At 44.3% G+C, this 16655-nt stretch overlaps 1 protein-coding gene across 3 annotated transcripts in view; it reads right to left on the minus strand.

The window, feature by feature from the left end:
• The window catches only part of LOC106583193 (guanine nucleotide-binding protein G(i) subunit alpha-2), a 96678-nt gene that overhangs the window by 26799 nt on the left and 53224 nt on the right, over positions 1-16655 (minus strand). Inside the window, exon 1 of one of the 3 annotated variants that reach the window (XM_045705633.1) lies at positions 12900-12960. The exons of the other annotated variants lie outside the window; for them this stretch is intronic. Coding sequence (XP_045561589.1) covers positions 12900-12945 — 46 coding nt within the window. The 5' untranslated portion in view covers positions 12946-12960. Of the gene's footprint in view, positions 1-12899; positions 12961-16655 lie in introns of those variants that run through there. 3 annotated transcript variants of the gene reach the window in all.

The following is a 16655-nucleotide window of genomic DNA, read 5'->3' on the forward strand; positions in this document are numbered from 1 at the left end:
ACAAAGCTGTGAACGATCTGAGAGACAAGGCAAGAAGGGCCTTCTATGCTATCAAAAGGAATATAAAGTTTGACCTACCAATTAGGTAAAGAAACACTTGAATTGAGAAAGGCCGCCGTAGGCAGACCAGGCTCTCAAGAGAAGATTGGGCAGTGTGTGTAAGGTTCTGTATTTATTTTCTTAGTCAACCTTGTGTTCTGTTTCGTTGTGTTCTTGAACGTAGCCCTGTTTCATTGTGTTCTTGAATGTAGCCCTGTTTCTTTGTGTTCTTGAATGTAGCCCTGTTTCTTTGTGTTCTTGAATGTAGCCCTGTCTTTCATTTTTGTTCATTGATTTCACCTGTGTTAATTACTCACCTGGTCTCATCAGCTCCTTATTTAGTTCAGTTCATTCTGTTTGTGCCTTTGAGATATTGTTTGTTTTGACTCTACTAAGCCTTTTCCTAGCTTGTTTGTGAGACCCAGTTATAGCCTTCAGTCCTAGTTGATTCACCTGCCTGTTTGCCTACCTGTGTATGACCATTGCCTGCCTGTGACCACGGATCCTGCCTTCTGCGAAGGCGAAATAAACACCTGCCGCGCTCTGCACGTGAATCTACACCTTTTTCTCCCTGAGTATTCATTAGAGTGTGCACATACTGTAGCCTCAAAATGAGGTGGAAACTGAGCTGCACTTCCTAACCTCCTTCCAAATGTATGACCATATTAGAGACACATATTTCCCTCAGATTACACAGACCACAGAAAATTTTCAAAACAAATCCAATATCTATTGGGTGAAATACCAGTGTGCAATCACAGCAGCAAGACGTGTGACCTATTGCCACAAGAAAAGGGCAACCAGTGAAGAACAAACACCATTGTAAATACAACCCATATTTATGTTTATTTATTTTCCCTTTTGTACTTTAACTATTTCCACATTGTTACAAGTCTGTATAGACATATGACATTTGAAATGTCTTTACACTCACAAAAGTTCCAAAAGTATGTTTACTGTTCATGTTTTATTGTTTATTATCTATTTCACTTGCTCTGGCAATGTAAACATAAGTTTCACATGGGGGGAGGGGAAGAGAACAGTGGGATCAAGCTCCACTTACAAAGATCAGAAAATTCCAGGAATATGAGCAAAACAAATACTGCCCCGCTGCCTAGCAACCAGGCAAATGGAGGAGATAGTTGTGGTTACATCCATTGACTTGAGCTGAGTAGGGAGGCCCTTTTCCAAAAAGCATGAAAGAGGGAAAAAAAGAGGTGGGGGTGAGGGAAAAGGGCCAGGACCCAGGAAACTGCCTCATTATCAATCAGGCCCAGTGTGGACTGGCAGGGGAGGAGACGGAGCAGAGGTAGAAGCAGGGAGCACAACCAACAGAGGAGAATGTGCCAGGGGTGGATGTGCTATGCCAGGGGTGGCTGCGCCAGGGTGCCCACTGGAATAAATGAGACCCAGCTGCAGCGGTACAAACCCAGGGCCAGGTCTATGAAGGGTAGAGAGAAAACAACACGGAGCACTGACATTACCACAGCAGCCAGGGAGAGCCAGCTCACCAGTTTCAATCACATTTCATTCTGAAAATATGAGTCTAGCTAGGAGCTGTTCTACAGAACATGGGTACAATCCAGACATACAAACAGCCCCACCACACAGAAACAAACAAACAAGATCATACTCACACACCCACTTAAATCATCTGTCCTGGGGGGGAAAACTATTATTGTATATTTTTCTAAACAAATATCCATGTCTTAGGAGAAGAACTTGAGCAAGCTGTATATATGAGATGTTTAAATCATGAGGTACCTGATAGCACCCAGCCCACAGAGCTACACCACTAATAGCAAAATACCGGGAGAACGCATTGATCCCGAGTAGGGCTGTTGCGGTGACAGTATTACCGCCACACTGGCGGTCACGAGTCATGATGGCAGTCAAATTCCATGTGACTAGGCTTCTCTAAGCTCTGATGCTGCTGATGGCCATTAGTAGCCTACCAAACTTGCTAACTGCCTGGTACCATGCACTCTATTGTCCCTCTAATCACTCTGACATAAATGCAAATGTATTCGAAAATCTAATCAAACACTTCATGGGAGCCCATGAGCTCATGTTGCACAACATTTCTATAGGCTATGCAATTGCGTGAGAAAACAGAGTGATGGCCTCTAATAAAAAGAGGTTGATCCCATCAGCTTTTTATCAGCTAGGCCTACTATATTTATTACTCAACTTTCCTAATATTAAGCACGTTGCTTATATTTACAACAGGATTTTAGCCCACCTGGCTGGCATGAAAACGAACCACGGAAAAAGCGTCCTCCATTTGCTATTTAAGTGCAAAGATGATGTATTTTTTCCACTGCCCCTGTTTCGATACAGGTGTATGTATATGTAAAGGTATATATGTAAAGACAAGATTAAATCAAGAATAGTCTGATGGGTGACAATATTAGCATATCATTTATATAGGTCTTGTGAATGATGCCCAGCATAAGAAACAACAACTTTTTCGAATCATAAATCGCACACCTCATGTAGCCTAGCCCATAGGCCTATATGTTTTGATAAGGTTTATAACTACAGTGGCCAAATAACTTCTTAAAATTAAGCACATTAATCCTCTTTACAAGGGGTGTAGAGCCTAACTGGTATACATAAGCAGCGCAGGAGTTTCAATTTTGGGGAAGATCATTTTCACCATAAAAATGCACCTTTATAATAAAAGCATTACATTCATAATCACATTTGTGGTCACTTTTGATAATGGTGTTTTTCCGCTAATGGAACATTCGCACTTATAGCCAATACCATGTGCACATTGCTGCACTTATAATGTGAATAAATAGCCTAATAGTTTATCAACATTTTAAGCTAAACATTCTGATCTGTTGCGTCAGCCACATCTCGTATATTTTTGGGGGGATGCTAGTGGTTGTATTAATTTGGGATCCATCGCATCCCACAAATGTCCCAGACTATGTTTGGAATATTTATTTCTTGCACAGAATAGAATAGGTTGACTTTTGTACTATGGGGGATAGTAGATTAACATAGGCTAGTGCTTTTGCTGTTCGTTAGGCTTACTCATCTTGTTGGCTGACGAAAAGTAAAATGTGGACAGTTCTTCCAATATCTTCAATATGCACCTCGGAATTGGATAAGGACATGTGCAGTTGCGTCCCCGATGTGTCTGTCTTCACTTGTAGCCTGTGAGAAAGACCCGATCATGTGATGGAAAGCCATGTGAGAGAGGTGCTTCCAAGCGTGCCGCACTCAGGGAGAAGAGAACAACGGCCACTGGCAGTTTATGTGTCGGGGGGCTAGGGTCAGTCTGTTACATCTGGAGTATTTCTCTTGTCTTATCCGGTGTCCTGTGTGTATTTAAATATGCTCTCTCTAATTCTCTCTTTCTGTCTTTCTCTCGGAGGACCTGAGCCCTAGGACCATGCCTCAGGACTACCTGGTATGATGACTCCTTGCTGTCCCCAGTCCACCTGGCCGTGCTGCTGCTCCAGTTTCAACTGTTCTGCCTGCGGCTATGGAACCCTGACCTGTTCACCGGACGTGCTTGTTGCACCCTCGACAACTACTATGATTATTATTATTTGACCATGCTGGTCATTTATGAACATTTTAACATTTTAACATTTTGACCATGTTCTGTTATAATATCCACCCTGCACAGCCAGAAGAGGACTGGCCACCCCTCATAGCCTGGTTCCTCTCTAGGTTTCTTCCTAGGTTTTTGGCCTTTCTAGGGAGTTTTTCCTAGGGAGTTTTTCCTAGCCACCGTGCTTCTTTCACATGCTTTGCTTGCTGTTTGGGGTTTTAGGCTGGGTTTCTGTACAGCACTTTGAGAATATCAGCTGATGTACGAAGGGCTATATAAAAATAAATTTGATTTGAAATTTGATTTGACTGGCCGCAAAAGGCATGTTTTTTTTTTAGGGTCCATTACGGCCACACAAAGGGGATTCTGACATGAAATTCGAGGCATTATCAAGTGCTGGTCAAATTGTGAATGAGTGACTGATGAAGTGTGTACAGCCTGCGCCAAAAACAAAGCAGAGCTCATGCCGTTCAAACAACTTTTTTCAAATCATTAGAGTCACATCATACAGCCTTACAATGTATTAACATTTGTAGAACAACAAAGTTACATTAATAACTATAAATGAAGCATATAAGAATACCTATTTCTTTGTTAATTAACCGCTCAACACATAATAGCCACATGTGCGCACTCACTCAAATCATTTGGAGAAAATATCCTTTCTATTTTATTAAGCTTTGTTCAATTGTATTCTTCATACTATAAAATAAAGCCACGGAATTCTAAGCAAATCTTGTCTGCTAAATGAACTAGTGTAGCCCACAGCCATATGGCATAGCAACATCAGGACAACTCAGAGTATGCTATTCTGTTCTTCTGAAAGACTACATTTTCTTCATATCATGCTTCTTTAGACCTGTCTACAATAAATAATGGCGATGGTGTAGGCTATATTACATGGATTTACTAGACTTTTTAAAATGTAGCTGTTCCAAAGGTCTGCATTCGTGTCTTGTAGGCCAGGAGATGCTAAATGTGTTTATGTTAAATAACGGTCAATTACCGTGAGACCGACAGTTATTTGCATGACAATCACCGACTGATGACATTTTGTGACTGCCACAGCCCTATCCCTGAGGTAGAGGAAGAAATAAAAAACAATCTATGTATTTGACCCAAGGGAGGGAGGAAGCAGGCTTTCATTAATTAAAGTGTATACACTGGGTGGTTAGGAAGAGGCTACGGTCATTAATATAGGCCTACATGGGACTCATTGATTAGTGCTCTGACGATGCTGAATAACAGTAATTGGCCATGAACAGCAATAAGAGCAGGGCTGATGAGGCCTCAGGTCTTGGTAAATAAGGATTATATCACAGGGGCAACTGTAGCAAGAAAGGTCAAGAAAAATATGTCCCCTTGTGTTGCCATCCTGTGGTTCGCTACTGCCAACAGGCTGCCGGTATAGCCAATTGGTTGCCCGCTGTTATTAATGACAAGTTGCCAGTAATGCCAACAGGTTGCTGGTATTGCTGACAAGTTGCTAGTAATGCCAACAGGTTGCTGGTATTGCTAACTGACTGCTGGTATTGCTAACTGACTGCTGGTATTACCAACAGGCTGTTGGTTTTGTTCTGTTACAATCATCCAGCGTTGGATTAATTTCAGAACATCCATATCCACAAGGTTTCTAATAAAAGTTCATTGCTATGGGTGTTAATAGAGGGCAGTGAATTACTCAACAGCACTTAAAATCAATTCACAGGTTTGATGAAAGGAGGAATAATAGCAGTGATGTAGTTTCAATGCCAGATGTACCAAGGAGACTGTCTGTCCTGCTTGTCTGTTCAGTCTAGTGACCTTACCAGGAGCTAACAGACAAATGGTTGTGGGGGAAAGTATTGTATCGATGGTGACCTTCCTCAAGCTCTGAGCAAAGTGTTTTTCAAAGACTTGTTCGAATATTATTCTGCACCTGCAAGTACTACTATAGTTATTTATCACATCCAACAATATGCCTGGGAAAAGGTTTTCACTTCGAGGCAACGAGACAGTGATCAAGTTGTTCGTCTCTCTGATCTTTCAGTGGAGGCCATGTTTTGGGGTCATAGAAAGTGTTCCTAAAATAGCGAGATTGCCTCGGTATTCCATTGGTATAGCAGAGAGCATCTCAGATGGAAAGATGGTTGTGATTGAGTCAGCAGGAGAGGAGCTGATAAGTGATTCATTTGTTCTGTTCAGAACTCTGTAGTAGACTGGGTTGAACCCTCACTTGGCACTGCCTGTGAATGAAGCCTATACTAGGCTTTGCCTGTGGGTCTGTTAGCCTAGCATTTCACTAGCTCAGTGAATGATGCCTATATGCCGGTGGGTGTGTTGGGGTGTAGCTAGCTCTGCAGCATGATTAGAGGGTGGTGACAATTGGAGCTGAACACCTCCACATCTGCCACAGGGCAGCCAGGTTCCCTCACTACTCTTGTACTGTGACTAGTCCCACGCATCCTCTGTCTGTTGTTTAGTGTGACACAGCACTATACTCTGTCTAAACAGCACATTACTATATGAATAGGGCAGGAAAAACTCCAAGCCTTTTTTTGGCCAAGTCAGGTCATCAGGAAAAAAAAACAAAAAAAACTCTGGGCCCTCTTATATGTAACCCAGAGAGTTGTGTTTAGTACGGCCAGGCATTAGGAGTTAAGTGCCAGAGCTTCAGTTTATTTACAGAGGGATGATATAACACAGGGCATGGGCACAAAGGAAACAAAAAAAACTCTTCCCTTTTTGTCCCACTATGCCAAGGCAAGAGGATTTAGAGTTGCGCTTAACATCAACTGCTTTCTCTCATATCTGTATCACCATCCTAAACTCAGCAAAAAAATAAACGTCCCTTTTTCAAGACCCTGTCTTTCAAAGATAATTCGTAAAAATACAAATAACTTCACAGATCTTCATTGTAAAGGGTTTAAACACTGTTTACCATGCTTGTTCAAAGAACCATAAACAATTAATCAACATGCACCTGTGGAATGGTCATTAACACACTAACAGCTTACAGATGGTAGGCAATTAAGGTCACAGTTATGACAACTTAGGACACTAAAATAGGCCTTTCTAATGACTCTGAAATCCACCAAAAGAAAGATGCCCAGGGTTCCTGCTCATCTGCGTGAACGTGCCTTAGGCATGCTGCAAGGAGGCATGAGGACTGCAGATGTGGCCAGGGCAATAAATTGCAATGTCCGTACTGTGAGACGCCTAAGACAGCGCTACAGGGAGACAGGACGGACAGCTGACCATCCTCACAGTGGCAGACCACGTGAAACAACACCTGCACAGGATCGGTACATCCGAACATCTCACCTGCGGGACAGGTACAGGATGGCAACAACAACTGCCCGAGTTACACCAGGAACGCACAGTCCCCATCAGTGCTCAGACTGTCTGCAATAGGCTGAGAGAGGCTGGACTGAGGACTTGTAGGCCTGTTGTAAGGCAGGTCCTCACCAGACATCACCGGCAACAACATCGCCTATGGGGACAAACCCACCGTCGCTGGACCAGACAGGACTGGCAAAAAGTGCTCTTCACTGACGAGTCGCGGTTTTGTCTCACCAGGGGTGATGGTCGGATTCGTGTTTATCGTCGAAGGAATGAGCGTTACACCGAGGCCTGTAATCTGGAGCAGGATCGATTTGGAGGTGGAGGGTCCATCATGGTCTGGGGCGGTGTGTCACAGCATCATCGGACTGAGCTTGTTGTCATTACAGGCAATCTCAACGCTGTGCGTTACAGGGAAGACATCCTCCTCCCTCATGTGGTACCCTTCCTGCAGGCTCATCCTGACATGACCCTCCAGCATGACAATGCCACCTGCGATACCGCTCGTTCTATGCGTGATTTCCTGCAAGACCGGAATGTCAGTGTTCTGCCATGGCCAGCGAACAGCCCGGATCTCAATCCCATTGAGCACGTCTGGGACCTGTTGGATCGGAGGGTGAGGGCTAGGGCCATTCCCCCCAGAAATGTCTGTGAACTTGCAGGTGCCTTGGTGGAAGAGTGGGGTAACATCTCACAGCAAGAACTGGCAAATCTGGTGCAGTCCATGAGGAGGTGATTCACTGCAGTACTCAATGCAGCTGGTGGCCACACCAGATACTGACTGTTACTTTTGACTGTTACCCCCTTTGTTCAGGGGCACATTATTCCATTTCTGTTAGTCATATGTCAGTGGAACATGTTCAGTTTATGTCTCAGTTGTTGAATCTTATGTTCATACAAATATTTACATGTTAAGTTTGCTGAAAATAAACACAGTTGACAGTGAGAGGACGTTTCTTTTTTTGCTGAGTTTATATCCTCCAACATTCAAATGATGCCTTGGTTGAGTGTGTTTGCTTCCCATGGCAGGATGTTGGTGTTGGCTCTGGCCTGTGTGTCCTGGGGGAACTGAGAGGGACATACAAAAGCAGCAGTGTGGGGGCCCATGCTACTGTTGATTGTCATTTAGGCCAACGCCTTTACAGCCACCGCCACCTCACATCCCCTCAGTCACCTCACATCCCCTCAGTCACCTCACATCCACTCACTGTCCTCATCTGTGATTAACAAAGCAGCCTCGCCGAATGACTCTGCATCACTTAGTGGCCGAAACATATTAGTTATTTACAAGTGTGAAACAGAGAGCGCAACGAGTTGACTTTGGGCCAGTTTCCCCAGACATAGATTAAGCCTGATTAGTCCTGGACTAAAAATCTTTTTCAATCAGAGAATCTCCATTTAGTATGCTTTTTAGTCCTAGGCTTTTTTTTATTATTTTTTTTCCTTTATTTAACCAGGCAAATCAGTTAAGAACAAATTCTTATTTTCAGTGATGGCCTAGGAACAGTAGGTTAACTCCCTTGTTCAGGGGAAGAACGACAGATTGTTACCTTGTCAGCTCGGGGATTTGATCTTGCAACCTACGCTGCCACCCCAAATCAATGTCAGAGAAACCGGCCCTAAAGTTAAGCAGCATTATAATCTGAATGGCATTGGAAGCAGTAGAAGCACTACAGTTTTTGTTGATTGCTTCGGTCTTTCTTGTTACAGCTCTCCCTTGTGACACGGTTTTTTTATATCAGTGGGATCACCTGTATAAACAAAGAATATATACAAATATAAAACAAACCCTGGATTAAATTGATTTTTAAGCATGAACTGTACCTACTGTGATAGCATTGTAATATAATCTGTTTTCATCTGACATTATCCAAGTTTATTTATCAAACCCAATTTCCCATTGTAGATTGAATAACTTCTAAGAGGACAATACTTTCAGTTCAGAAGCATTTTCTAATTCTGATTTGATCAGTTATTCGATCAGGCTTTTCTTTGGATACAGTCAAATGATCCAATATACTAAATACTAAAAGCTGGTAGTTTTTATGCAGTAATACTGTTAGGCTTGGGATATGTAATGTATTTGATATCCCTATGGATGTGATTTCAAAATTCCACAACACATGCCCAAACATATTAAGCCTAATGTTGTTGTAACCACTTTACCTGAGTAATATTTACTAGGTTGCCTTACTGCAAACAAGAGCTAACCTTCTCAAACTAACAATGTATTGAACAAAAGAGCTGCTCGTCTCTCATCATTAGCGCATACTGTGGTATTGTGTAAATGATCGTGATATGGGATTTTGCCCTTATTACCCAGCCCTTTAAATACACTGTGATGGTTCGTCCATTTACAGTATTTAAACAATCTTCATATTGTCTGACAGGACTAGCCAGCTGAGCTGAGTGTGTTATTGAGGTGATGTCTGGCTTGTTATTCTGGTAACAGTAGAGATGAGTTCTGCAGTGCTAGGATTGTGGATTGGATAGTTAATAAAAGCTAGACTCTTGTTGGTCAAATAATTAGTGCCACAAGGAAGGAAGGCTGGATGCAGGCTGTTATTCAATCTTCATGTTTTAATATGACACACACCTTTGTTATTACAGACACACAGTAAGGCCATAGCTGAAAACAGACTTGAATATTGATGAGCCACTCGTTCGGAATTTCCTTTGAATCCACAATGGGAGGAAGGTTCCCTTCGGTCCTGTCATTTCTGTCTCAGAACTGGGGTGAATGTACAGGTTCTGGTTGTAAAGAAGCCCAGCACTCCTAAAGGAGATTACTCTAATGTGAAAACTAAAGGATGGGTAATGAGATTAGATGTGGTGAATACAATATCTGACCTGCAGCATCTAGCTGACCCATGGAACACCTCCTATAATACACTTCTCAAAAAAATAAAGGGAACACTTAAACAACACAATGTAACTCCAAGTCAATCACACTTCTGTGAAATCAAACTGTCCACTTAGGAAGCAACACTGATTGACAATAAATTTCACATGCTGTTGTGCAAATGGAATAGACAACAGGTGGAAATTATAGGCAATTAGCAAGACACCCCCAATAAAGGAGTGGTTCTGCAGATGGGGACCACAGACCACTTCTCAGTTCCTATGCTTCCTGGCTGTTTTGGTCACTTTTGAATGCTGGTGGTGCTTTCACTCTAGTGGTAGCATGAGACGGAGTCTACAACCCACACAAGTGGCTCAGGTAGTGCAGCTCATCCAGGATGGCACATCAATGCGAGCTGTGGCAAGAAGGTTTGCTGTGTCTGTCAGCGTAGTGTCCAGAGCATGGAGGCGCTACCAGGAGACAGGCCAGTACATCAGGAGATGTGGAGGAGGCCGTAGGAGGGCAACAACCCAGCAGCAGGACCGCTACCTCCGCCTTTGTGCAAGGAGGAGCAGGAGAAGCACTGCCAGAGCCCTGCAAAATGACCTCCAGCAGGCCACAAATGTGCATGTGTCTGCTCAAACGGTCAGAAACAGACTCCATGAGGGTGGTATGAGGGCCCGACGTCCACAGGTGGGGGTTGTGCTTACAGCCCAACACCGTGCAGGACGTTTGGCGTTTGCCAGAGAACACCAAGATTGGCAAATTCGCCACTGGCACCCTGTGCTCTTCACAGATGAAAGCAGGTTCACACTGAGCACATGTGACAGACGTGACAGAGTTTGGAGACACCGTGGAGAACGTTCTTCTGCCTGCAACATCCTCCAGCATGACCGGTTTGGCGGTGGGTCAGTCATGGTGTGGGGTGGCATTTCTTTGGGGGGCCGCACAGCCCTCCATGTGCTCGCCAGATGTAGCCTGACTGCCATTAGGTACCGAGATGAGATCCTCAGACCCCTTGTGAGACCATATGCTGGTGCGGTTGGCCCTGGGTTCCTCCTAATGCAAGACAATGCTAGACCTCATGTGGCTGGAGTGTGTCAGCAGTTCCTGCAAGAGGAAGGCATTGATGCTATGGACTGGCCCACCCGTTCCCCAGACCTGAATCCAATTGAGCACATCTGGGACATCATGTCTCGCTCCATCCACCAACGCCACGTTGCACCACAGACTGTCCAGGAGTTGGCGGATGCTTTAGTCCAGGTCTGGGAGGAGATCCCTCAGGAGACCATCCGCCACCTCATCAGGAGCATGCCCAGGCGTTGTAGGGAGGTCATACAGGCACGTGGAGGCCACACACACTACTGAGCCTCATTTTGACTTGTTTTAAGGACATTACATCAAAGTTGGATCAGCCTGTAGTGTGGTTTTCCACTTTAATTTTGGAGTGTGACTCCAAATCCAGACCTCCATGGGTTGATAAATTGGATTTCCATTGATTATTTGTGTGTGATTTTGTTGTCAGCACATTCAACTATGTAAAGAAAAAAAGTATTTAATAAGATTATTTATTTCATTCAGATCTAGGATGTGTTGTTTAAGTGTTCCCTTTATTTTTTTGAGCAGTATATTTTATAGCTACTTTCAAATGCCCTGTGATTCAAAGAACCAATCAATCAGAGGGATGAGGAGAGAAAGAAAGCCCCAGGGTTATGACGTGTTACATCAATATCCACGCGAGAGAGGACTGAATGCTGTTAGGCTCATCTGAGGCCCATTTATTGTGCCTCTCTAAAGCGCTGACTGGTGAATACTGGCGTCTCCGCGGGGAGTGAAATTTGAATGTCATATTTTACTACCAAGCGCTGTGTTATCTAAGGATGTAACGATTCACCGATACCGGGCCCAGGTTCAAATGTTTAACGTGGGAACCCAAACCGATCCAAATGAAGCATGCATCCGTAAGAAAACCGATTCAAACTTTACGAATCGCCGATTCACTAATTATTTTGTCCTATTATATTTTTCTGCTTTATTCCGAAAATACCTCTAATATGTTGTGGCTGAATTGATGCGTCTTCTCCTTCAGCCATCTGAACTACTATATCGGTAATTGCATATGACATTGATCTACAAGTCAGATAACTGTGCGCACACTGTGGGAAATGCAGCTGTTTGCGCCAACAAGAGGTACAGTAGGCCTACCCTCTATCCCTGTTCTAATATTCATAGGCTACATCTACGCGGCACCTTCAGCATTCAGTTGTTTGTAAAATGGCTTTGGCAATATTAAATCATAGGCTTTATTAATTGATGGACAACCAATATAATTTGCTGGGTCATTGTTATCAAATGAGCTGTATTTTACCAGTGGAGCTGTGTAGGGCAGGTTACCGGAGTGGACAACTCACATCTTGCTGATTGCACATCTAACTGCTGATTGGGGCTTTTCGATTGCCAGGTTCACAGTACTAAATATTTTGGGTAGTTCTGCTTTAAACAAAATCAGTGCATTTAGTCATTTTTACATGAACAGGGTAAAGGTGTAATTTCATAACAAGGACAGCAATAATATTTGCTCCCCTGGTCAGAACGGGAGAAGAGAGCAGCTCTCCAGTAAAGTTGCAAACAGGCTTTTGAGACAGGGTGAAATCCAAAGCTGTGTTATATTAATTGGCTATGCATGTCATTGATCATTTCTAAATATAAATAATGACATGAATAGCTCAAAACATTTTAATCTGCTATATGACAAGTTAATCAGTGGGTGATGAGAATTTCTGATAAAAAGTGAGGGGCCAAAAATAGAAATTGCGCACACACACACACACACACACACACACACACACACACACACACACACACACACACACACACACACACACACACACACACACACACACACACACACACGGCCATTCAGCTTAGAGAATTCAGCTCAGACAGATCTAGATCAGCTCCTAAATCCATCAGTATCAGATATTCACTTAGAATGGAAAATTAATATGTTCATGCAACAATTGTTAGTGCATTGAGACATATCGAACCGCATCGATACGTTGGACTAATCAAATCAAACCCACAGTAGAAACTAGTAAGTTCCTCTCTCTAGCCCAGGCTGTGTACCTTCCTGCCCAGAGTGGACGGAGGTCTGTGAAGTCACCGGAGGCATACAGCAGCAGCAGACCTGTGTGGGAGACATTTTCTCTCCCTGCTTCCCTCCCCGCCTGGATGGATGGCTCAGTGCTACTTCCTACTCCAGGCTGCAGGGAGGGAGAAAATGGAGGGAGGGAGATCCTTTGTTGAATCTATGCTGTAGGGCATCAATACACACACACACAGGGCTGGGGCTTGGCTGCTGTGACCCATCTGAGGGCCAGAAGGAGGGAGACCTTCTCTCTCCTCCGATGGCTACAACCCCCCGGGCCAGCAGAGAGCAAGTCTGGACAGCACACTGACAACTGCTGCTGGGAAGGATGACCAGAGAGGGACTGGAAATGGGTGTAAATAAGAGTAAGTAACCAAGAGCAGAGAGAGAGGAGGGATTGAAAGGAGGGAGAGAGAGAGACCTCTTTCCATTACATTTTAGTCATTTAGCAGATGCTCTTATCCAGTGTGACTTACAGGAGCAATTGGGGTTAGGTGCCTTGGTCAAGGGCACATGAACAGATTTTTCACCTAGTAGGCTCGGGATTCAAATCAGCAACCTTTTGGTTACTGGCCCAATGCTCTAAACCGCTAGGCTACCGGGCCAGCAGAGAGCAAGTAAGGACAGCACACTGACAACTGCTGCTGAGAAGGATGACAGGAGAGGGACTGGAAATGGGTGTAAATGAGAGTAAGCAAGAAGAGAGAGCAAGAGAGAGAGAGAGATTATGTATATGTGACTGTACATGCAAAACTCCTGACAGTAATGTTTGGTCATCAACAGGAAGTAAAACACAGACAACTCACAGACATCGTCCTCCCTCACAACTCTGGAGCAGTCAAAACACGACACCCACCCATCACCCATCCACCCTTCTCATAAAGTCCACAAGATGGACAGACAGGGCCGGCTCTAGGCTTTTGGGGGCCCTAAGCGAGATTTCAAAACATTTTAGTGGCTCCCTTCTTGACGGTGGAGGGAAACATTTAAGTTTTAAAGTTCATTTCCTGTAATTCTACACATATTGCCATGGTGTGTAGGGAAAATGTTGCCGTTTTAAAGCAAGTTTTCTGCAATTCTACACATTTTGCAATGGCTTATGCCATGTTAATATGATATCAGAGAGAATGACAAACAAAATCAAATGGGGGGCCTCCTGGAGCTCAGGGCCCCTGGGCAAGTGCCCTGAGTGCCCGGTCGGTATTCAGCCATGATTACTATAAGTTTAGATAGCTGGCTAGACTAACTAACCAATCTGAAAATTGTAATCTGACATGGCTAATTGAGTGACTGTCAGGTTTTCATTGACCCAGGTTTATTAGACAAAAGCAATGTCACAGAGATAGAAACTGCAGGTGCCAGTCTATCATCTCTGTCCATTAATGACAGAATATAAACATATCAAACTGGAATAGGGAGAGTGCTGTGAGTTGGATAAGATGGCAGAGAGCAACATTTGGCTTTTTCTTGTCATCGCCCAAAGTATTCTTAAGTTCGTTTTTAAGTTGTTCTCTCCTAAAGCAATCTTTCTCAGTTCCCCTGTCAACAGCCTTCCCTCTCGGGCCCCCTGTCTTACATCTACCCTGGCCCTTCCCCTGCCCGACACACCCAGACACGTACACACACAAACCCGTACACCCTCTTTCTCTGGTGGCCCTGTTAAAATAATAAGGAAACAACATGTTAGTCTAATTAGAGAGACTGAGGGGAGACTGAGGGGAGACTGAGGGGAGACTGAGGGGAGGAGGTGAAGCAGGTCATCTCTCTAAACCACCTGTCTTCCTATCCACTGGAGAGAGGGAGAGAGAGTGGGTAGAGGGGGAAAGGGCATCGGGAAGGCAGGGAAAGAGAGAGAGGGTAAAGGACTGGGGAGAAACAGGAGATTTGAGAGAGGGGGGGTAGAGGGGAAGAGAGAGGGTGCTGATGGAAGTCTAAGAGGAACAGGACAGCAGCTAATTAATCCTGCCAGACAGAAGAGAGAGGAAGAACTGAAAACAGAGGAGGAGGGTAAGGTGACTAAGCATCAGGATGTATGAGAGAGTAGCAGCAGCGTATATGACAATTGTATGCAAGTGTGTGCGTGTGCGTCAGTATAAATGTGTGCATGTTGTGTGTGCGTGAACAAATGAAGTAAGTCTGTGTGTGAGTTGGAGTGTCACTGTGTGTGAGTGTGTAGGGTCCTGTGAGTGGGCATAGAGAAAATAAGGGTAAACTCAAGGGTCTGTGTAGAGATTTTGTTCGCTATTTAGCAGCTTTATGGTTTAGGGATAGAAGCTATTGGTATCAGACTTAATGCACCGGTACCACTTGCCGTGTGGAAGCAGAGAGAACAGTCTATGGTTTGGGTGGCTGGAGTTTAACGATTTTTCGGGCCTTCCTTTCACACCGCCTGATATAGAGGTCCTGGATGGCAGGGAGCTCAACCCCAGTGATGTACTGGGCTGTCCGCACCACCCTCTGTAGAGTCATTTGATCAAGGGATGTGCTGTTGCCATACCAAGCAGTGAACTTTTGGAGGATTTGAGGGCCCGTGCCAAACATTTTCAACCTCCTAAAATGTGGGGATTACAGACTGGGACGAGGAAAGGTTGAAAATGACAGTGAATATGCCTGCCAGCTGTTCTGCACATGCTCTCAGAATGCACCCTGGGATATAGTCCGGCCCCGTGGCCTTGCGAGTGTTGACCTGATTAAAGACTCACGTCGGCCTCGTGGGGCGAGATCACCCAGTCTGGGTTGGTGGGGCCCTCACACAAGGCATGGTGTTATTGTCAAAGCACCCATAAAATGCATTGAGTTGGTCTGGTAGAGAGCCATCGTTGGGCAGATCACCGCTGGGTCTTGCTTTGTAATCCGTAATGGACTGTAGCCCCTGCCACATGAGGCGGGTGGTGGAGCCTGTGTAATATGATTCCACCTTATTACAATATTGTTCTTTTGCTCATTTTGTGAGTCTGCGGAGTTCGTAGCGGGACTTCTTGAACTTGTTCCTGTCTGCGCCAACCTCAGTGTTAATCCATGGCTTTTGATTAGGGAAGCAGCGAACCTTCACTGTGGGGACAAAGTCGAAGATCCATTTCCTAATGAAGCCAGTGACTGAGGTGGTTAGCTCGTCAATGTTACCCCATCCTGGCTCCACCACTCTCTGCCTGCTACATCCTGCCTGCCTACTACACACTAAACTAGCACTACTGTAAATGTACTGTACAAACATCAACACTGTAATTACTCTATAATCACCATTATCTAGGCTGCTGTTGGCTCAGGAAAAATAGTACTACTTAGTCAGTGTTCAACAAAAATTGTATTTTCATTGTCTGCATCATATTTTCAGCTCTCTATACTGATGTGTCAAAGTTAAGAGTTTTTCCAGACTATGTGAAAACAGGAGAAAGAAAAACTCTGGAACCTACTCATACTGAGTGTTTTGAAGTGACTGACTGACTTAAACATAGACCTAATTTCTTGTCTCATGTCTAATCTACCATCCTGCCCCTGTGCTAGAGATAATAAACCAAAAATTACATATGCCGACATTGCCTTCGAATGCAATTTTTCTTCTGTCGGTAACTTTGGTGACTAGGCTACACAACGCTCCTGCAGATTGTTTTCGTTCTAAAACTTTTATTTGGTCAACAGTAATGTGCATTAACTGGCTTCCTGCAATGAAAGTATCTGCCCTGTCCCTTTTTCGCTTCTGGACCACTCCCGCTCGCCCCTTCTGGACCACTCCC

Source organism: Salmo salar, chromosome ssa22, assembly GCF_905237065.1.
Source record: "Salmo salar chromosome ssa22, Ssal_v3.1, whole genome shotgun sequence".
In the NCBI taxonomy this organism is placed as follows: domain Eukaryota; kingdom Metazoa; phylum Chordata; class Actinopteri; order Salmoniformes; family Salmonidae; genus Salmo; species Salmo salar.